We start from the raw sequence: 22773 nt of genomic DNA, 5'->3' as shown, positions 1-22773 counted from the left end.
GTTTGTGACTTTAAAGCTATATCTTCTCCTTTGTAAATTCTGCTCCTTGTTCTTGGTTTTATTCCCTGAGGACAAACAATACCTAGCCCCTCCCCTCACACATCACAATCTTTCAGAAAATTGAAGAGAGTTCTCCTGTATCCCCAAGTCTCCTCTTCTCCAAGTTAAAAATCTCCCACCTTCCTTGTGACTTGGAGATAGGGCATCCACCATCTTGGCTGGTCTCCTACAGTTACAATTTCAACAAATTTGGCAAAGAAGTAACATGGAATGAGCATGTTGAGCTTGTTGTCAAGAAAGACATGGATTCAAATAACTTAAAATCCCTAACATTCAGTTTCCTCATCTGTAACAAAAGGCTATTGTCTGTTATCACTTGCCCACTGGGATATACTGGGACTTGACCAACCAGCATTTATGAAGCACTTTTTGTTGTTGTTGCCATTCAGTCATTTCAGTCATGTCCTACTCTTCATAATCCCCTTTGAAGTTTTTTTGAGAAAGATACTGGAATAGTATACCATCCTTCTCCAGCTCACTTTACAGATAAGGAAACTGAGACAAATAGAATAAAATGACTTGTCCAGGCTCACAAGTCAGTTACTAAGTGTCTGAGGCTAGATTTGAACTCAGAAATATGAATCTTCCTGACACTCCAAGCCCATCCTGTTTTGTTGCCTTTGTTGCCATCTACATACATCCTCTGCTCCCATTTTGACACATAAATTTGAGCCTTCAAGAGGATCAGACAAGGGCCCCCAAGAATTAATCAACAAACATTTATTAAATACTTATTATGTTCCAGGCACATAGTACCTACTATGTGTCAAGAACTCAGTATGTATCTAGATTTACCTATCTTTTTACAAGTTTCCTCCCTCTCACATTTGAATGTGAGCTCCTTGAGAAGGGAGTTCACTACAGCCTAAGCACTCTATGTACTGTACTATCTAGCTGCCAAAAGAAATGGTATCAGACAAATAGAATACCTACCCCTATTAAGCACCTACTATGTGTCAAGACATTGGGCCCTAGCACAAATGAGGCAAAAAAAAAAAATGAGATTATCTCAGTTCTCAAGAAACTCATATTCTGTCAAAAAAGAGAATACCCTTTCAGCAATGTAAAGTAAATACATTTTTAGGGTAAAGATGGGAAGATAAGCAAAGATTTTTTGCAAGATCTGAACATCAAAAGAAGCTAGGATTCTGAAAACATAGAGGCAAGAAGGAGGGAGTATGTTCCAGGCAAGGTGTACAGCCTAAGACTTAGAAAGAAGAGATGAAATGTCTTTTATTTACATATATAATATACACAAGTACTATCAAAATGTCAGTTGTTATTGATGAATAAATAAAGTTCTACTAATAAAAGGGAAAATTGACTGCTTGAAGATCCCCTGTCAATACCAAGGCCAATAATTGCTTTGGCTACTATGTCCACATGCCAGTTGGGCCCTCCATTCCACTGACTCTACACAATGCAGAGATTCAGCTCGCACCAGGGGCCAAGAATCTAACTCCTGGCCCAGTCTCAAGCCCATAAGATGCCCTCTGCTCACCTTGAGCAGGGCTTGTGGACTTGGCCCTTTTTCTGAATTCTGTCTCGCATGAGTGAGCCCAGTGAATGCCGCCATTGTTGCTAGGGTTCGAGGTTGTAAAACCTTACAAGGGAATATTGAAACCCCCCAGTATAACCGCCTGCCTGGCCTGCCTGCTAACGAAGGCCCCGGGTTCACTGTTTAGACCACAGTGCCTGAATTGGCCATTCATGGCGGCAGGTGGCAGGGTCCTGGCCAGCCTCCCCCTGGCAATTACCTTACCCGGTGCTTGGCAGGTTTTTCCAAACTAATAGAGAAGCCAGTTGGGGTGAACCAAGAGACCATAAAACCCCTGTAGGAGTCAATCAAATAAGTCTTCTCTCTAGCCATTTATTTAGTACATTTTTGATTCTTTTAAGGGGAGGGGGAAGCTGCCTCTAAAGCTCCTAGTATCCTACCCACATTATTAACTCTCAAATACATTAAGGAAGGTTATTCTCATCCAGCATGTATTCCCCCTGGCAAAGGGAATCCCAAGTCAGGGATCTGGTCCCATGTAAATAATAAATAATCACACAGGCCTTTATTTTTACAAAGTGATTTACCATTGGTTTTTACTACTCAATCTTCACCAATAACCTGGGGAGATGGATTAACAGTCATTGAGATCTGTCTGCCCCATTTAAAAGAACAGGAGTATATAGGAAGGTTAGGTTAATTTCCCACAGTCACACAGCAAGTCCCCAAATTAGAATCTGGAGCTAGAACTGAGCTACATACCTACATAAGGGAAGCCTCACACAGGGTATGATCTGAAGCTATACCCCACCATAGGCACCCCCAAATATCACCCCAACTGCCCTTAGGCACTCCTATCACTCACTGCCTGGGAATTCTTAGAATGTGTCACTTCTATAAGATAGAATTACAGAAAAACATGGCTGGGGAGCATCAGCAAAATAAAAGGGGCCTAATAATGTCAGAGATGGGAAGAGCCTTAGGAGATAGAACGTCACTCCTAAGGAAATCAGATTTCAGAACTAGGGAGAATTTTTAAATGAGGAATAGCAGACCTTGGAGAAATCTTGTAATACAGAATGGCAGAAAGTAAGCAAATCTTAGCGCATGCATTGTCTGAGCTGGGAGGAACATTATAATACAGAATATCAGGATGCAAGGAAATCTTAGAACAGGGCAGAATCTTAGAACAGGGGATGTCAGAGCTGGGAGGGGGCTTAGAACAGGGGATGTCAGAGCTGGGAAAGATCTTGGAAATCATCCTCATTTTTCAGAGTAGGGTACATGGACAAGAGCAAAGACTTCCAAAGGCCACAATTTATGTGCCTGCCACTTATTAAGTACATTTGTATTCTCCCACAGAAAATCCTGTGACAGGAAGCCCCACTCTACTAAATGAAATCCATGTCAGCAATGATAGAGTGCTAGGCTAAGGTACCCAGAGACATGAGTCTTGATCATTTTGATTGTAATTGTAATCTTAGAGCAACCCCCGTGAAAAATATGTCTATCTACTCGAGGTATGAATTAACTTTAAGACTCCACCTAAACCACAGCCCTCCTCATAAGTCTAGGCTCTGTAGCAAAGATGAATGGGTACATAATGTCAGCTCAAGTTACCTGGGCCTAAGTGACTGAGCTTGCCCCATTTGGGCTGGGAAGAAACGGGGTCCCAAACCATCATATCTCCTCAGTGCCTCAGACTTGCCACGAGCCAGGGCAGGCGCTGCAGCTCTACGAATCAATGTGCTAATGATAGCTTTAACTCCCTAAGCAATAGTGAGGAGGGTGGGAGAAGAAAGAAAGAACGGGTGTCCTAACTATGGGCCCCGAGTTCTACAGGAGAAATCAACCAGAGAACCAACTTACTTTGAACTCTGGGTGTCCCAATACTTATGAGACAGGTGGTATACCCTGTCAGACAAGGTCAATGTGGAGAATTGCATGGCTTCATTGTACTTCAGTGTTCCATCAGAGGATTTTTATTAGGGGAAAGGAGTGATGTATTTTACGAAGGATTTGTGTGTGTTGACTCTGTGTGTGTGTGTGTGTGTGTGTGTGGATATACACACATATATACATACATATATACATATATGTATATACACACACCTGTCTATATATATGCAAATATTGGATACTGACTTTGGAAGTCTCCTCTTTGCTCTTGTCCTTGTCCCCTACTCAGAAAAATGAGGATGTTGGTTTCCAAGGTCTCTCCCAGATATGAAATCTCCTATTCTAAGGCCCCTCCCAGCTCTGAAAAATTTTTTGCATGCATGTATTTGGGGTTATGTGTATGTGTAAATATATTTGTTATTAAATGTATGTATACATGCCAATGCATTTTGCATGTATGGGTATATATGCATGTAACTATATATCTAAATAAATGTGTGCATACATGCCTTGTGTGTTCAAATGTATGTAAACATATTTATAGATTAACTATGTATGTGTGTGTGCATACATATATCTATGGATAAATTATGCATATATGTTCATGTGTGGTACGTGCATGTGTGTATACATACATGTAAATAGATTTATAGTTGAATGCATGTATATGTGCTTATGTATTGTGCATGTGTGTAGATATACATGTGTGTAAATATATTTATAGATAAATGTGTGCCAATTGATGTGTATGTGCACATGAAGGTAAATATATTTATAAATTAACTCTGTGTGTGCCTATGTATGATACTTGTGTGTAAATATGTAGATAAATGTATATGCATAAATGTCAATGTATGATGCATGTATCCATATAAGTAAATTGGTTTATATATGAATGTATGATGCTTATGTATTGTGCATGTGTGTGGATATAATATATGTAAATGTAGATAAGTGTTTGCATACTTATGTATATGCATATGTGTGTGGATATATTAATAGGTGAATTGTGCCTATGTGTGATGCATGTATGTAAATATATTTGTGGATAAATATGCATGTGCATACATGTGTAAATATATTTGTAGATAAATGTGTTGTGCATGTATGTATATAAACATACATGTAAATATATTTCTATATTAAATATATGCATGCCTATGTATTGTGTGTACATATATGTAAATATATTTATGAATGGATTATGAATACATGTATTGTGTATATATAATATGTGTAAATTATGTGTCCATATTATAAAATATTTTTCATCTATAAAGAGATATGTATGTATATATATAAATTTGTGCTAATCTATTATATTTATATATATGCAAGTGTATTTGTATATATATGTGTGTGTGTGTGCGTGTGTATGTGCATGAATATGTGAATATATAAAATCCTGGCTGCTCTCTCTGTTTTAGGCTCTCCTTGCTAGCACACTAGATATTCAATAAATATTTTATATGATGAAAGGCCAGCTCATTTTTTATCTAGAATTCCTTTGGAGGTGAAGAGAGAATTATAAATGACAACATGACTTTTTTCTTCTTTGTTTTTTTTAACAGAAGACATGAGACAGCCTGATGGAGGGGAATTATACTGTTTCTTACTAGGTTCTCTGTTTTTCTTACTACTAATGTGACTTTGTACAAGTCATTTTCCTGCTCTGGGCCTCCGTTTCCCTTTCTGTAAAATAGGGGATTGAATGAGATTGTCTCTGCCAGCTCTAAATACTCTACTTATGAATAACTATTATCATCATTAGTGGCTAACATTATATGGTACTCAAAGGATTCCCAAGTATCCTTTAATTACCTTACTCAAGCCCAAAGAGGTAAGGTGAAAAAGTGACCTCCACTTTAAAGATGAGGTAGCTGAGGCTCAGGGAACAGAAGGAGCAGACCAAGCAGAGGCAGAATGTTAACAAAGTCTCCTGACAGCCTCAAACTCAGTTCCCAACACTGTCAAGAGATCCTTGGAAGAGAAAAAAGAAAAGGGAGCAAAATAAAGGGGAAAGGAGGAAATAAAAAAATAAGGAGAAAGAGGGAAAGAGAACAAAGGGAAGTAGAGAAAAAGAGAAAGGAAAGGGAAGTGGAGATGAAGAAAGGAAGAGAAAGAAGGAGAAAAGGGAAATAGAAGGCAGGAAAGGCAAAGGGAGAAGAGTAGAGGAGAAAGGAGAAGGAAGAAAGAAATTAGGAGAGGATTATATATCTATGTATATGTAAATATTAGATATTAATGTAATATTCCATGGAATAGATGGGTTTACCCAAATGACCTACTTTACCAAGTACTAAGAATATATGAATTCAACATTAAAAATAAAGCCACAAGTGCTTGTTTTCAACCAATCAGCCAAGTACATATTCAACATCTCTGTCCTATGCTAGATGATGGAGATAAAAATCAGAAAGGCCAAACAGGCAATGCCCTAATGAAGCTGTTTTTCTTTGGAAGAAGCAATGTGTGATATTCAAACAGATGACTAAATACATGAGAGGAAGATAAAGAGGAGGAAGAGTGGAGGGGAAAAGATGAGGGAGAAAAAGAAGGAAGAGGAGGAGTGTAACATGCACTCCTGGCAGTCTGTCCAAGGCCCACCAGAGTACCTTTGACCACTGACCTTTGCAATGTCAACTCTACCCGGCTCGCCTCCTCTGAGGCCTTCAAAGGTCTCTGGCCATGATTTCTTGAATCTAGAGTTTAATAACCGGTAGCACGCTCAAGAACAGCCACGTGTAATCTTAAAAGCCTTTATTATACCTACTCACATAATGCCCTGACTTGATGTCCTGACTTGTTAGTTCCCTAGTGAGCACCTGGTCTGAAGACCCACGTGATCACTACCAAACTCCTTACCTCTCGGCTATCCATCAGCTTGGCTCAGCTACCCCAGGTTAGGGAGCCAGTTTAAGAGAGCAACTGCTATCTGCAGTGGGCTTATAAAGGGCCTGTGAGGTCTCACACACAGCCAACCAGCGAGAGAGCCATCACCCATTACAAAGCTATCTCAATATGGCCAGGATCCCATCCACAGGTCAGTCCTATATCCACAGAGATTACTTCTGGGCCACTCAAATCCCCTGTTGCACTGTGCCTGGCCATTTAAAGGACCCTTACAATTCCTTTCTCATCCTTACAGAGGAAGAGAAAGAAGAAGAAGAAGAAGAGGAAGAAAAAAAAAGGAAGTAAAAAAGGAGGGAATCATAAAAGGCTTCCTGTAGGAGGTGCCACCTGAGCTGAAATTTTGAAGAAAGCTGTGAATTCTATAAGTCCCTAGTAAATTCCCAAGTCTTGCTAATCTGCACTAAAGGAGAAGGGAAGCTTCTATGAAGAAAAAGTGGATAAAGAAACACAAATAAGCCTAATTAAAGGATGCTCTAAAAACTCCTTCCTAATAGCTGGGTTGGAGGAGGAGGAAGTACCGGGAGGTTTTACCTTCCTAAGTGTATCTGGCTTGATATAATAGAAAAACCAATCTGTTTCCCATAAGCACACACCAGATGTGTCTGTGCTTGTGGGCAAGGAATCCTTAGAAGTATGCTGGGTAATGGTGGGGGAAAAACTGCTATGGAAAAAGCATCATAATCCACAAATAATCCATATGGGCAAATGCCGAACTAGCTTTGGGTCCTTCTCCCAGGCTCTCTTCTCTTGGGCAAAGGATGGGAGGTAGCAGGTTATGAGAGAGAGAGTGGTGAATTGGGATTTGAGAGACCTGAGTTCTCTGCCATTTCCAGGTGACCTTTAATCTATGTAGAGGAGAAAACACAGTCTTGTCTATTAGCAACATATTCATCTTTGGACCCCTGGCCGTTATCACTGCAAGGCTCCTCAAAGCCATGTCTACACCTGCCTTTTCCATTTAATCTCTCTCATTTAAGAAACTATCACCTCTGAGGGGAATTCCAAGCTGAGGTGACACTAGGGGGTGCCTTTAGGATCCAAGGTTTAAAACAATTATAGAGACAATATGGTGTCCCTGACAGGACACTGGATATGTATCTATATTTATATCTATATATCTATCTACCTACCTATCTGTATTTATATCTTCCTCTCTGTCCATCTATATTTATCCATATCTATAACTATTTATCAATTTGTATGTATTTATAGTTATATTTATCTAGTTCTCTATCATCTGTCTATATCTTTCTATGTGTATTTATATCTACCTATCTCTGTCCATGTATCTTTATATATATATATATATATATATATATATATATATATATATATATATATATATATAAATCTGCATGTATCTATATTATATCTATTTCTATATCTACATCTATCATATATCTATATCCTCTATTTACCTATCTGTATCTATATCTACCTCTGTCTATTTTTATCCATATCTATATCTATCTTTATCTATTTACCAATCTGTATCTATTTCTCTCTCTCTCTCTCTCTCTCTCTCTCTCTCTCTCTCTCTCTCTCTCTCTCTCTCTCTCTCTCTCATATATATAGTATATGTGTGTGTGTGTGTGTCCTGTCCTCAAAGGGCTTTTATGTCATTGGGTGAGGTGAAAGGGCACATAGGGATTAAGAACAGTTCTAGGAATAAAACTCAGTTACTCCCAGGCTCCACCTTCTCATCCTTCCATTGCCTCTTTCCACTCCTCCTCACCCACTTTCATCTCCCTCTGGGCCTGCTCCCAGTGACCCCTCCTCATCATGGAGCATTGCCACCTTAGCGTGAGACAGATGAGGAGGAGGGGCGTTAATGTGATCTGCTTCCACACCATCCCCAGCCATGGCAAGAGGAACCCTTGCAGAACACACTTCCCTCCATCCCAAGCTAGGAACAGGATTTTGTTTGGTAAAGGCTTACTCACTATGGTGACGAGGACTGTAAAAATAACTGATGAATAGAATGGAATTTCACTCAGCCTAACAGTAACTACCAGATCCCCTGCGCCTTGGGGAGCACACAATTGACCATCCATCTCTTCTTCAAGCTGAGATGATGGTTCAGGTCCCACCAGCCGCCCAAGGCTCAGTTTTAAACTGATAATGATAAGGTAAAAACTACTCCTGTGATTTCACTGATACAGGAAAATTCCGAATGGGAAAATCCTCCACTAATGCAGGTGGACATCTCCTCTGTAATTTATAGTTAAGAGTACCCTTGGCGGTTAAGTGACCAATCAGACTCACTGAAGTGGGGATTCAAGTTGTGTTTTTCTGGCTTTAGAGTTAATCAAAGTGGCATAGTGCATACAGCACCAGCCCTGGAATCAACAAGACCCAAATTCAAATCTCATTTCAGACAGTATGACTCTGGGCAAGTCACTTAACCCCAACTGATTCTAGAAAAGGAAAAAAAAATTTTTAAAGAAAAAAATTAAGGATGGCTTTCTATCCATGACTCCATTCTACCATTCCAAAAATACCTCTCTCCGAACAACAGCTCTCTAGAAAATCAACACATTCCAAAGTGAGCTTCACCAAATCACAAGATCTCAAAGGAAGAAGGGTCATCAACAGGGGCCATCAAATACAACACAAATGTAAATCCCCTTGACAACATTAGTGGAAATGAACATCTAGGTTCTCCCTCTCCCTCCCCTTCTTTTTTTCTCTGGGTGTGTGTCTGTTTTTTTCTGTGTATCCCTCTACCTCAGTCTTTCTTCTCTCTCCTTTTCCCCTCTACTTCCTTTATTCCTATCCATCTCTCCCTCTCTCTTTTCACATCTTTCTCTCGCCCTCTTTTTATCTCTTTACATGTCTCCTTCACTAGGAGAAATAGACACATCATCATTTTTCTCTCTTCCCCAAAAGATGCATAGAATTCAATCTCATCTATCTTTTCTTGATTTTGAAAGAGCAAATCCTCCTCAAAAAGGGGAGGAGGAAAATGTAATTCCTTTGTAAAAAGGCAAAAGATGTATTTATAATCCCTCTGCCATCTGGCAAGTTCTTCTGTAATGAAATCGAGGCAGAAAAACATTCAGCAAAATTGGCACTGTTTGCTTGGCCTTTTCTACCAGACCAAATTCCCACTATATATATATGGTACAGTCCCTTCTATCCATCATATCAGCAACTGTGACCACAGGATATGTAAGAATACCAAGCAATTTTTAGCACCAGCTCCCAATTCCCCTGAGCCCTGGACACCATATGGCGTCCACTTTGTCTGTACTTCACCCCCAGGAAATCAAGTCATTAACTTTCCTTTCATTTGCTAGAGCTGGTGCCAAAAGGAGAACTGTTCATCAGCTGTAACTTATAGAAAGGCAGACCACAAGGCCTCTACCGAGCTCCAGATTGAACAAGGTGCCGGGACAGCTCGAAGAGCAGATGGAAGAAGCCTCCAAAGTGGGATGGGAGATGCGTCAACTTACCTGCTGGAATTCTCACCTAGAAACCGGAGGACCCCAATTATCAGAATGCAGAATTTAAATAGCCTCTGCCTATTTATCTCTTGTGATAGGAAACACTGGCCTGGCTTCCAGCAAGGGCAAAAAGGAGGGTGCTGATTTCTGTTTCTGTTTCAGATTTGCTTCAGAGTTAGGAAAGAGAGAATTAAAATACTTATTTTTTTTTTTACCTTTGCATTCTTGACATTCTGTGAAGCTCCATATCATCGCTTCCCCGGAATCCTTTGGCAAAAGGATTGTTCTCGATCTTTAATTGGGTGATCTAGAAGAGGGGAACAGAATGAGTCTGTAATAGATTGCTGCAAAGCTAGCACATAGCATGAGCTAACAGGCACCATGGAAATTCAAGTGCTGGCAGTGGCAAACCAAATTAAGCCAATCACGTCAACGGGGCCCTCCGCTTTATTGTCATGGATGCTTTCCACGATCAGACTTCATTTAAAAGAGGAGGGGCAAGGGGGAGCCTGGATTTGTTTTCTGTTAATTGAATGCATATCCTTTGCATCCTTCCAGCATGGGCCGCTGACATCGAGTATTTCAGACACAATCAAGGCCCTCACACTTGATATTTTTTTAATCTAAGTCGTTGACATGTTCACTCCCCATCCAGCAGTGTGGCAATCTTCACTACAACAAAGGATAATAAAGGACTGAGCTAAGTTTCAAAGAAAGCAAATCGTCTCTTCTAAAGCTGCTTTGAGAATCCTAGGAAAGCATCGAGCATATAGTTCCCATAGTCTATGTCAGGGGTTCTCAAACTATAGCCGATGCGGCCCGCTGAGGACGTTTATACGGCCCTCCAGGTTATGGCAAATGGGCTGAGGGACGGAGACAGAGTCTGAGTTTTTGTTTTTACTATAGTCCGGCCCTCCCACAGTCTGAGGGACAGTGAACTGGTGCCCTATTTTAAAAGTTTGAGGACCAGTGCTACATTGACATTTTCTCAAATATATATCATAGAATCATGGATCTGGGGCTGGAAGGGACCTTAGAGACCATGTAGCCCAACAGCTTTATCTTACAGACAAGGAAACTGAGGCTCAGAAGTTGGGTGACTTGCCCATAGAAAGTGGCAGACATCAAACAAAACCTAAGCTACTATTCCCAAATCTAATATTTTTGTTTACTACATGACTGATATTCATAATGATCACTTCAAGGTGAAATGAATAGTCCAAATTCATACACAATAAATATCAAAATCAAAACTTCAACCGAGCTTCTTTGAAAACTCAACTCAAATTTCCCACTATGTAGGAGGCCTCTCTATCTCTGCCTCCCAGACCAGCACTTCCTTCCCTCTGAGAGACCTTCCACTTACCTTATCTATACCTATGTTCATAGCCGTTTGCATGTGGCCTTTTTCATTATAATGTGAGTTCTTTGAGGATTGGAACAATGTACTTGCTTTGCTTGGTATCTCTGACCCTTAGCACAGTGCCCCTGCACATAACACACACTAAATACTTGTTGATGCACTGACAGATACTGAATCATGTTCTTGTATCAGGTATAGGATCGATTTTACACACATGCATATATATGCATGTTGTACACACTTATTTCTATCTTTATTTCAATATGTATATACACATATTATGTATGCATATATGTACATACATACATAAATCTTGTGCTTGAGAGATAGCATAATGTGGTATCAATCATTCACGTGCCAGACTTGATACTAAGGTCTGGGGATACAAAGCAAGGCAAATACATACATAGTCATGTGCATATTTATGTATATATATGCATATATACAGATTCATGTACATATACATACATATACATATACAAAATGCTCAATAAGATATACATGACATGCATACCCATCTATGATAAGTCATACATCCATTAAAATAAAGATAACCCTATCAGCTGACAATGATAGTAAAGTACTTCACACTGTTTGTTTTGTTTGCTTCTCATAACAACCCTGTGAGAAGTCAATCTTATCCCCTTTCATAAGTGAGAAGTTCAGAAGATCACTAGCCAACTCTCAGGCTGTTACTAAAGATAAGAGGCAGAATTTCAACAGGCAACTAGGGTTAAATAACTTGTTCAAGGATAAACAGCTAATATCTGCAGTCAGATTTGAATTCAGATTATTACTCCTGGCCCAGCACTCTATCCACTAAACAACCTAGCTGCCCAAAGGTCTATTTTTAAGGAAGTCCAAAGTCCACATAACAAATAGAAGTTGCCTTCCCCACTAAAGCTTTTGCCATAATGAAATTCAAACTAATTAATCGTAAATTATTGAAAGGTAGGGGAGAAATTCAGAAGTTACATCATTTTTAAGGATTAGGGAGGTAAAAGAAGGATGTTGAGAGATGAAGAATTCCCAAAGAACTGCAGAATCACTGAAGCGGGACGTGGGAACTAAATTTTCAACTGTGAAATCTACAAAAGAGTAAAACTAAAAACTCTTCCTCTTCCCCAACTGACACCTAAAGGAAGCAGAAGACTCTGACATTTGACAAATCACATAATGTTGCCTATCTTGCCTTAGATAGCCACTGAGATGTCTTCTATCTCCAGAATTGTGACCCTATGATATATGGTTTATACCCCAGAGATTCATTTTTCAAGCAAGGCTCTGTTAGTGCAACAAACTCTCCACTTAAAACTAAAAGAAGTGTTGCTGACCTTAGAAATGGAAAAGGTCTTAAAACTCATGTAGTTCTTCCATATACCACCACCACTACTACTTTACACAGGAGGAAACTGAATAAAACAAATTGAGAGAAGCTAATTGATTTGCCCAAAGTACACAGGGAACAAGTGACAAAGCCAGAGGACCAGGAAGTCCATACTAGCAATCGCAGGATTGTAGTTCTAGAGCTAGAGTCCACAACCTAATTCCATAGATGAGGAAACTGAGACCCAGAGAGATTAGGAACTTGTCCAGGTTCATATAGCTAGTAAATATCAAAAGGGGGATATCTCTACTCCCTCATCCACTATACCATGGCCCTTCTCACAATAACAGCTGAAATTTCTACACTCTGAAGTCTACAAAACCTTTAGAATGCATAGTTCTCAAATGAGTCTCCCCATATCCCTGTGAGGAGGGAAATGACTATTACTATACCCATTTTATGGATAAAGAAACAAGCTTAATAGAGTTAAGTAGCTTTACCCATGGCCACATAACTGATATGCCTCCCTAGCTTTTTTCTGCAGTTTCTTCTCTAGTGTTGACTTTTTTTTTTATCTCCCTATCTTTTCGGTAGAATATGAATCTGTTTAATCACATATATAGGTAATTTCTTTGAAATGATGGATTTATTTCATTATTTATATTTATATCCCCAGCACTTAGCATGGGTACTTGGTGCATAATAGTGCATAATAAATCCAGGTTGGTTGAATAATTGACATATACGTGTGGATCAACAAATCCTTTTACTTTATTAAATAGATTATATACATGGATATGTATATGTACATATATACATACACATATATATACACACAAATACATATACATATACACACAGATAAACATGTATGTGTATATATAATGTATTATACAATATGTACATACACAATGTATATATTAATATCTATATAATCTCTGCATATAGATAGATGTCAATTACACAGAGACAAAATGAAATGTACATAGTTATTTTGTCAGTGATTTTCACTTATGCCAGAAGTTCCATCTTATACTGGCTCCCTCTTCTCCCCATGCTTGCTGACTTTTCAGAGACAATGAGACTCAGTAGAGAGTAGAAGTATACTTGGAGGCAGAAAAACCTGGTTTGGAATCTTGTCTCAGCCACTAATTGCATTTTCATTTCAAGTCAGGATTAGCCCCATGTCTCCGAGACTCAGTTTCCTAATCAGCAAAATTAGGCTAACAATACCACCCCTCATTGGGTTTTTGTGAGAATTTGATGAGCTCACTATGTAGAGAACTTTGCAAGTCGTAATGGATTAGATAAATGGAGGTTTCCATCTTCTGCATATAAGCACTCATTCTTATATATCTAAAACAGCACAGATGTCCATTTCCATGCCAAGTATACCATTGTAACAGGCCCTTCCTGCCCACAATACTAAACAACTCCCCCCAAATGAGCCTTAAACCAGATATCCCAGGGAGAGAATTCAGGTTGGGGAGTGGAAAGGGGGGCAAATATAAATACTAAGTCCAACCGGCGAGGCAGAGGTTGTAAAAATTAATGAGAATAATTGTTTCAAATTCTTGCTTTTGAAAAGAATTCTCATGAGGGCAAAAAATCTTAATTATTTCTCTATATGGGGAGGAGGGGGTAGTTTCCTGATCCCCACCAGAAAACTAAAACCTAATAAATATGAGTCAGTTACCCAATGACTTAGGCAGCAACCAAGCCTTGGCCAACTGCAAAGGAAGTTAATATAAGGGGTGATAAACCTGCTCAGCATACACAGTCATTGCTGGACTAGTGAGGAAATGAAACGTCCACGTGACCTTTTTTAACACCTAAATATTTCTTGGGTTCAGGCCTAGAGCTTCTGACAACTTAGGGGAAACTTTCCAAAACCCGGCTTCAGGGTCAGCCTCGCTAGGGGAAGATTCAAGTTTTAAAATATCTTTTCAGACTATAAAGCATCTGGGGAAATAAGTTATATCTCTACTCCAGCTGTGCCTCCAAATAGAGGAAGAAGAGACTGAATAGTTTATTCCCAGTGTCTAGCACTGTATCTGGCATACAGTAGTCCCTTAATAAAATTTTTTGATTGGTTGGTTGACTCAGAAGGAGGTTTATTTTTTGTGGGTCAGGGACCCCTTGGGTAATCTAGTAAAGCTTATGGACTCCCCTTCTCAGAACAAGATTTTAAAAGTCATAAAATAAAATGCATAAGATTACAAAGGAAACAAATTATATCAAAATATAGTTACCATAATATTTTTGAAAAAAAAATCACAGACCCTACGTTAAGAAGTCATGGTGGTAGAAATAAGGAAAAGATCTTGAATATTGTCTTGCCTGATCGCTTTACAGAGAAGGAAAGTGAGGCCCAGAAAGGCAAAATAACTTAAAGAGTCACACAACTAGTCAATAACACAGTTAAGATTTGAACCCAGGGTTTCTGTCTTTAAATCAAACTATTTTCCATTTTACTAGACCAGACCAGCCATATGGACTCAGATCTGAATTTTTAATAGGCTCCATTCATTAACATAGCCAATCTATTTGATTTTTTTTTTTTAATGCAAAAATTCAGTTCAGTAAATTTTTAGATTTCTCTCTTGTGGACTTAAATTTGGCCAAATGCTAGACTTTAAGCTCTCAATATTTGTATTGAATTCACCCATTGTTCGGCCAAATTTAAGCATTTGGAGCCTTTGTGAGACATGAATGATATGATGTATTTCAATAATGACATAATATATGTCCAATTCAATTCAAGTCAATTAAATTTAATAAGCCTTCATGGAAGACCTGCTATGTAACAGCCTCTAAGGTTGCAAACACAAAAATCCCACAATCCCTACTCTCAAGAAGATTACATTCCAGCCAAGGCAAATTATGTATACATAGAAAAATAAATACTAAAGAGATACAAAAGAATTATCAAGAATGATTTGAATTCTTTCCATTTTATTTAAATGTTAATTATTGTTACTATTATTATTTCAGTATTAAAGTGGCCCACTGAGTGAGGGCCAGTCTTAGAGACAGTCAAACCTCTGATCCTAGTCCAGTGACCACAGGCAAGACCATTAACCCCTTAAGCAATAGGAGTCATAGATGAATTTCCTACTCTAAGATCTTAGACCTCAAGCTAAATGACCTTGGAGGTCATTTGGTTGGGGACACCCTGATTTTCCAAAAGTGGAAGATATACCCAAGTTGGGAATGAAACTTGTCCAACATCATCCAACTATTAGCAAATCAAAATTTAAATTCAGGCCCTATGAAACTAGATATAGTCAACTTTCTATTACATACAATACTGCTTCTGGTAATTAAGTTAAATTGGGGGGTAGATTTTTTGGGGGGGTTCGGGGAAAAAATTGATTTTTTTTTCAACTACTATGATGTGATTTTAACTACAAACTTATTTTGTCATTGGCTTACAAGCAATGAATGTTGTATTGTGTCTAAATTTGGAGGAATATATCCCACCATCAAATCTTTGGAGTTTTGGACTTGGTACTAATTAGTTGATTAGTAACTGACCAGGCCACATAGTTTAACCCATTGTCTTATTAGACACAGAACTGGGGTTGGGAGCAGCAGGAAGTAGAGGAGAGCTAGGAATTAAAAAGCCTGTTTTCCAGGTGTAGTTAAAGAACCCAGGCTTGAGAACATTTAGTACTACCTCAAGCATACATGAGCTGTGTTTACATATGGACAGACTGAGGATAAGAATGTGCCATATGTGGTTAGATTGGAAAAGGGATGGGGGTGAGAGAGAAAGGGAAAAGACCTTTTGCACACGGCACATTAAAAGCATAATCTTAATATTATTCACAAATATTGGAGGGAAAAACACTTTTTGAGCCTTTGTCACGTATGGCCTCAGTCAGACTAACTTTCCAAAGTCAGACAGATGCTGCTTTGTTTTGTGAGGAAAGGGGAGGGGGGAAGGGGAAGACTGTCTTTTCCCAATTGTGTTTTACTGTTCCCTGAATATTTTTCCTTTGGGGTTTCAATAGTTTTACACTCCACACCCCATCTGTAGACAGAGATAAAGATAGATGATACAGATATCAGTAGGGATAGATCATAGATCTTGTTTGATTAGAGAAGGTCAGGGAAGGTTTGATGAAAACATAAACACATTCACACCTCACTAGACAGATTCGTGTAAAAGTTTCCCAGACTTATTACACAGACAATGATGGTTATGTTGAAAAACACTCCATGAAGTCACATGTATACTATTGTGTATGGCCCAATGTGTATACACATTAAAAGGGTAAGAATGTTCAGACATTTAGAATACATAGTTCATAGAATATATGTCCCATATATGTCCCCAACTATTCTACATGTTAAGAATGTTCAGACGTATAGAGCATATAGTTCATAGAATATATGTCCCATGTATGTCCCCAACTATTCTACATGTTAAGAATTTTCAGACGTATAGAGCATATAGTTCATAGAATATGTCCCATGTATGTCCCCAACTATTCTATATGTTAAGAATGTTCAGACATATATGTAGTTCATAGAATATATGTCCCATGTATGTCCCCAACTATCCTATATGTTAAGAATGTTCAGACATATATGTAGTTCATAGAATATATGTCCCATGTATGTCCCCAACTATCCTATATGTTAAGAATGTTCAGACATATATGTAGTTCATAGAATATATGTCCCATGTATGTCCCCAACTATTCTATATGTTAAGAATGTTCAAACATATATGTAGTTCATAGAATATATGTCCCATGTATGTCCCCAACTATTCTATATGTTAAGAATGTTCAGACATATATATAGTTCATAGAATATGTCCCATGTATGTCCCCAACTATCCTATATGTTAAGAATGTTCAGACATATATATAGTTCATAGAATATGTCCCATGTATGTCCCCAATTATTCTACATATAAAAGAATGTTCAGACATATATATAGTTCATAGAATATATGTCCCATGTATGTCCCCAACTATTCTACATGTTAAGAATGTTCAGACATATAGACCACATAGTTCATAGAATATATGTCCCATGTATGTCCCCAACTATTCTACATGTTAAGAATGTTCAGACGTATAGAGCATATAGTTCATAGTATGTATGTCCACAACTATTCTATATGTTAAGAATATTCAGACATATAGAATACATAGTTCAAAGAATATATGTCCCATGTGTGTCCCCAACTATTCTACATGTTAAGAATGTTCAGACATATGGAATATATAGCTCATAGACTATATGTCCCATATATGTCCCCAATTATCCTATATCAGGGTGCACATCTTTCTAAATACTAGTTTCTACGACCTAATCTTCATGCTTGAGTAGTTATTTCTGAAATTGTCATCTAATTGTCAAGTAAGTTACCATTCTTTTATCTATATCCATATGTATATACACACATAATAATTTTGAAAATGTATCAACGCTTATATTCTGTATCACAGACGGTGCAGCGAGTGCATAGAATACTGGGTCTGAATTCCAGAGCACCTTTGGAACCTCCTGGGGATCTAGGTTTCCCTCTGTCTCATCCCGTGGCCCCTGGAGTGCCTTCCCTATGACAAGCAGATCTCTGCGGGCCGCCTGCTGTTGGCCCGCCCATTTAATGTCCCCGACGGAGCCGAGCGCCAAGGAGCTGGCCATCGCGTTGGGGGAAAGCCATCGGTCATGTGCGCCGCGGAGGCACTGACAGTCCCCAGCTGGAGTCTAACCACATCATTTCATAATCACCCCCTTCCTGCCCCTCCGCGGGTCTCCACCACCCAACCGGATAGCTTCCTTTACCAGGGGTTGGGATGAGACAAGGAAAAGGGGTCCCCTCTATCTGACGCTGCTCTGGGGCCTCTGCCGGACTCATTTCCTTGAGAGTGGGGGGCGGCGGTGAGATAGGCAGGACCCCACGTCGGGGCGCCGGGGAAAGGAGCCTCGGGCAAGGGCGTGTGCCCCCTCCTCTCCCACCTATAGTATACTATATACTATAATACTCTATAATAATATATTATTATTATTATATATGATATTATATTATTATATATAATATAATAGTGCCGCCCTGCTCCCTCCCTGGCGCGGCCCCAACTTTCTCACCTTCCCTGGATAATCCACAACGATAAAAGGAGGAATCTCAAACGCTCCCCCCCACCCCAAAGCCACCCCGGGAGACTCCGCTTTGCTCCACAGCATTTAACACCTGGGCTGACGCTTCTTTCCTAGAGGTAAGGGAAGTCGTATTGAATGTGACTCAACTTTGGAAGGTCAGATAGAGAGCAAAAAAGGATCGTCCTCCTCCGGGAAATAAAAGATGGGGCTCCACCCTTTCCCCCCGCTAAGGAGATTTAGCCAGCTCTCGTGTTCTCAATCCCTGGCTTTGCAAATCCCCTTTATGAGAAACATTCCCCCAAAACATATAGCGAGTGCATACAAGCAGAGAAAAGTGAAACTACAGAAATTGACATAGCGACCCGTGGGGAGAAAATCACAGCAGGGGTCGCGGAAGGCTGGATACTCGTTACCTAAGCGTGGGGGGAGGGGGAAGGAGATACAAGGACGGCGCCTCTCCTTTCACTATGTAGATAACTCCTTCTAGAACCCAACTCAGCACTTTCCCCAAACCACTAGTACGTGGTAAAGGCTGAGGAAAAGCCAGCTCTATAGCTACTAGGCCACCCGGTTTCTCTCCATGTCGTATACTACTTATGGATCATATTTTTGTATGCTGTGTCCGGCATAGTCCTAGTCGGTCCATCACCAGATGGGCTGAAGGTTATAAGATATTTACTATCCCCTGTCCCCTGCTTGCCCCCTCCCCCAGTCTATGTAATCCCTGAAATACTTTTCTTTGTGCTAATTAGAAATCTTCTATCCTACTTCTGGGGGGGGGGGGGGGGAATGGGACAATAAATGTGAATTGTTTCATATCGGTCTGACCAGTTCTTCAGTTGTATGGGTTATAAACCCCCGTCTACGAATTTATAGGGAATTTATAGAGATAGGGAAACGAGTGGTATAGTAGTCTGTAGTAGGGTAGTGGTGGTAGTGGTGGTGGTAGGAGCAGAAGTAGTAGCAATAGGAGTAGCAGTAGTAGTAGTGGTAGTAGTGGTAATAGTAAAGTGGTAATAGTAATAGTAGTAGTAGTAGTAGTAGTAGTAGTAGTAGTAGTAGTAGTAGTAGTAGTAGTAGTAGTAGTAGTAGTAGTAGTAGTAGTAGTAGTAGCAGTTGTAGATAATATTTATAGTAGTAGTAATATTATGAGAATACTAAGGATAATAACTATATCTGGCAGGTATATGACATTTTATTTCTTACTAGCTGTGTGATCCTTAATTATATTACTTAAATTCTGGGCCTCAGTTTCTCCATTTGCCAAATGAGAGAGTTGGATTGAATGACTTCTGAGTTCCCTTCCAGTTTTGAATCTATGGTCTTACTGTAACCCGCAAAGGAAAGAAAAAAATTTTTTAAAAAAGTATATGTATATACTTTTTTAAAATTATATATATATATATATATATACACATATATGTGTGTGTATTTTATATATACACACACACACACACACACATATATATATACACACAAACAGTTGCTGTTGTTTTGAGTGTTTGTAAGAAGTGTGTTATTTCCTCCTAAAAAGAAGGGAATCGGAGATTCCCGGCAAAGGGGTAACTGTAACCTCGTTCCCTGACAGCTCTTTGAGGGAATGGCCCCGGCGGACAGGGCCGGGAAGAGACTAGGTGCTGAGGCAGAGCGGGTCCTGCTAAGTTTTTATATTAGAGAATTTTCCTGGCCGGTATTTCCTCTAGTAAACTTAACCACCTCTGAAGCTCCCCTTGGGGTAGATAGAAACTGTTGTTCTTTCTAGGGGTCTACGCGCAACTGGAAAAACAGACAGTTACAAACTACAGATTGCCTTGCGATTACACGCCCATGATGGGAGTTCGAGAGCAGCACCCCCTGCGGAGTAGAAATACTTAGGGCGAGTACGTGGAATAGACAGGGGATTCACCCAAGGATGGAGGGGGGAGGGAGATAGACAGACACAGAGATAAAGAGATAGAGAGGAGGGGAGAGAGAAAGAGGAGGGGGAGAGACACAAATAAAGGAAGGGGAGAGAGACTGAGAGGAGGGAAGGGAGACAGAGACAGAGAGACAGAAACCGAGAGAGGAGAGGGAGAGAGACCGAAAGAGAAGAGAGACAGAGACAGAGAGAGGAGGGGGAGAGAGACCGAGAGAGAAGAGAGACAGAGACAGAGAGAGGAGGGGGAGAGAGACCGAGAGAGAAACAGAAACAGAGAGATTCAGACAGACAGAGAGAGAGAGACAGAGAGACAGAGAAGGCAGGAGAAGACGAGAGGATCACGGTCTGCATGTTTGTCCCTTGCTCTTTGGCTTTCTAAATGCCCTAGGAATCGGTACAGGTGTTTCCTCAAGAAGCAAGGCCCTGGGTTCGAGATAGAGTGGCGTGTACAATATACAAGCGGCTGTTTTAACTAACGAATCTCCTTACTTTGTGATTCTGGTAGGAGGTCACAGCGATAAAAGCCGTCTCTGGGAAGACATGGGTGCAGAAGGCTGTGTTCTTCGAGCCAAATCCATTATTTTCGTCTGCTTTCACGATGTGCAGTCTAGGCTGGTATTTATGCATGGAATTCAGTATAATCTAAAAAATAAATTCAAAAAAAGAATAAAAAATCCAGGCTGCATCAGAAAGCATTGTTAGAAATTACTCAAGATAATCCTTTGAAAAATAATAACAACAATAACATTGTATACAGTGTGTGTTTGGTTGTTTGGGGTCTTTTTTTTTTTTTTTTTTAAACAGAAAAAGGCAAATAGTTGAGTGGAAAAGATTTTTTTCTTTCCAAATGGCATTTTTCACCAGAAGTATCCTGGAAAATGTTGAGGGAGTATACCCAAAGGTATACACAACAGTAAATCAGGATACTTAATAAATGCTGCTCAATAAATTAACTCCCTGCTCAGAGAACCTTAAATAACTACTATGATAGTCAGCTCCCATGATTCCTTTTGGGAGGAAACTGGGATGACAACCTGGGAACTGAACAAGGGAGGAAAGGGAAAGAGAGAAGTCTAGATGGGGCCTGCTGAAGGGGACTTGAGACTTTTGAGATACTATTCACAGTTTAGTCTCCTGGCTACCTGGTGGGGGTTGGGAATGGATTTCTTGACATCCCCATGATAGGAGATGAAGCCTATTGTTCCGGGGTGTAGAAAGTCAGAAAAAAGCAGGGAAATGGAAAAGTCTAATACAGTTGATTAGGAGGGCAACAAAACAAATTTTCTCCCAATGATTTGAACTCCAGGGTGGTGTTGTCTAGAAAATAAATCTATGGGGTTGATTTTTTAAGATTTCCCTAGCAGGTCTTTTTGTTTTAATATTGCATTAGATTTTCATTTATTTTGTTAAATTATTCTCAATTGCATTTTAATCTGGTTCTGCCACAGATAATCTCACAAAACCCAGGGGCCTGAGTTGGATTCCTTTGGTAGTAGATTTGGAATCACTAAGACCCCTGTTCAAATCCTCCCAACAGGATTTTAATTGACTATTACAACACCTAACTTTCCCAGTTTTTATGAACACAATTCCCTAAGCACAGCCGGGCTACTCATAGGCACCGAATTGTCTGCCTTTTCAATTTAGAATGATTATGTTTTCTCCCTCCATCACCATCTCTTTATTTAGACTGGGTTTTGAAGTGGCATGTGACAGGGGAGGAGATTCTATTAACTTCACTGTCTCATTATTATCCCCATTTCACTTCATTTCCTGGGTTTCTCCCTTTTAAAGTCAGTGACTGATGGGAAGAGGGCAGGTCAGTATATAAGAAATAACTCATTTCATTTCATTTCCTGGGCTTCTCCTTCTAAAGCCAGTGATTGATAAGAAGAGGGCAGGTAAATAAGAAATGAATAAATTCATAAAAGCAAATTTATTTTTAGCATCCCTATTTTTTTAAAAGCATTCATTAAAACAAGGGCACTTTTCATGCTCAGGTTTTTTTTGTTTGTTTGTTTGTTTTTTTAATTACCAAACTGTTATGACAATAATGATAACAATATCTTGGCTAGAAAGCTGGTCTTGGATCCAAAAAGTTCTGGAAAAAGGGAAACAGACCCATATTACCGAATGCTCCTTCAGGATTCTGACTTCCCTAGCAGAGAATAAGCTTTTTGAGGGCAGGATGGGTTGGCTTGCCTGGATTTGTCTATTGAGGACTTT

At 39.5% G+C, this 22773-nt stretch overlaps 1 protein-coding gene across 1 annotated transcript in view; it reads right to left on the bottom strand.

The window, feature by feature from the left end:
• The window catches only part of TBX5 (T-box transcription factor 5), a 67612-nt gene that overhangs the window by 14258 nt on the left and 30581 nt on the right, over nucleotides 1-22773 (bottom strand). The window contains exons 4-6 of the mRNA XM_074269969.1: nucleotides 21690-21742; nucleotides 21037-21189; nucleotides 10032-10123 (exon numbers count right to left, since the gene is read on the bottom strand). Coding sequence (XP_074126070.1) covers nucleotides 10032-10123; nucleotides 21037-21189; nucleotides 21690-21742 — 298 coding nt within the window. The remainder of the gene's footprint in view (nucleotides 1-10031; nucleotides 10124-21036; nucleotides 21190-21689; nucleotides 21743-22773) is intronic.

The sequence above is a fragment of the Sminthopsis crassicaudata genome, chromosome 1 (genome assembly GCF_048593235.1).
Source record: "Sminthopsis crassicaudata isolate SCR6 chromosome 1, ASM4859323v1, whole genome shotgun sequence".
Lineage (NCBI taxonomy): Eukaryota > Metazoa > Chordata > Mammalia > Dasyuromorphia > Dasyuridae > Sminthopsis > Sminthopsis crassicaudata.
The sequence above is the reverse complement of the archived record's forward strand: the minus strand, read 5'-3'. Positions and strand labels throughout refer to the sequence as shown.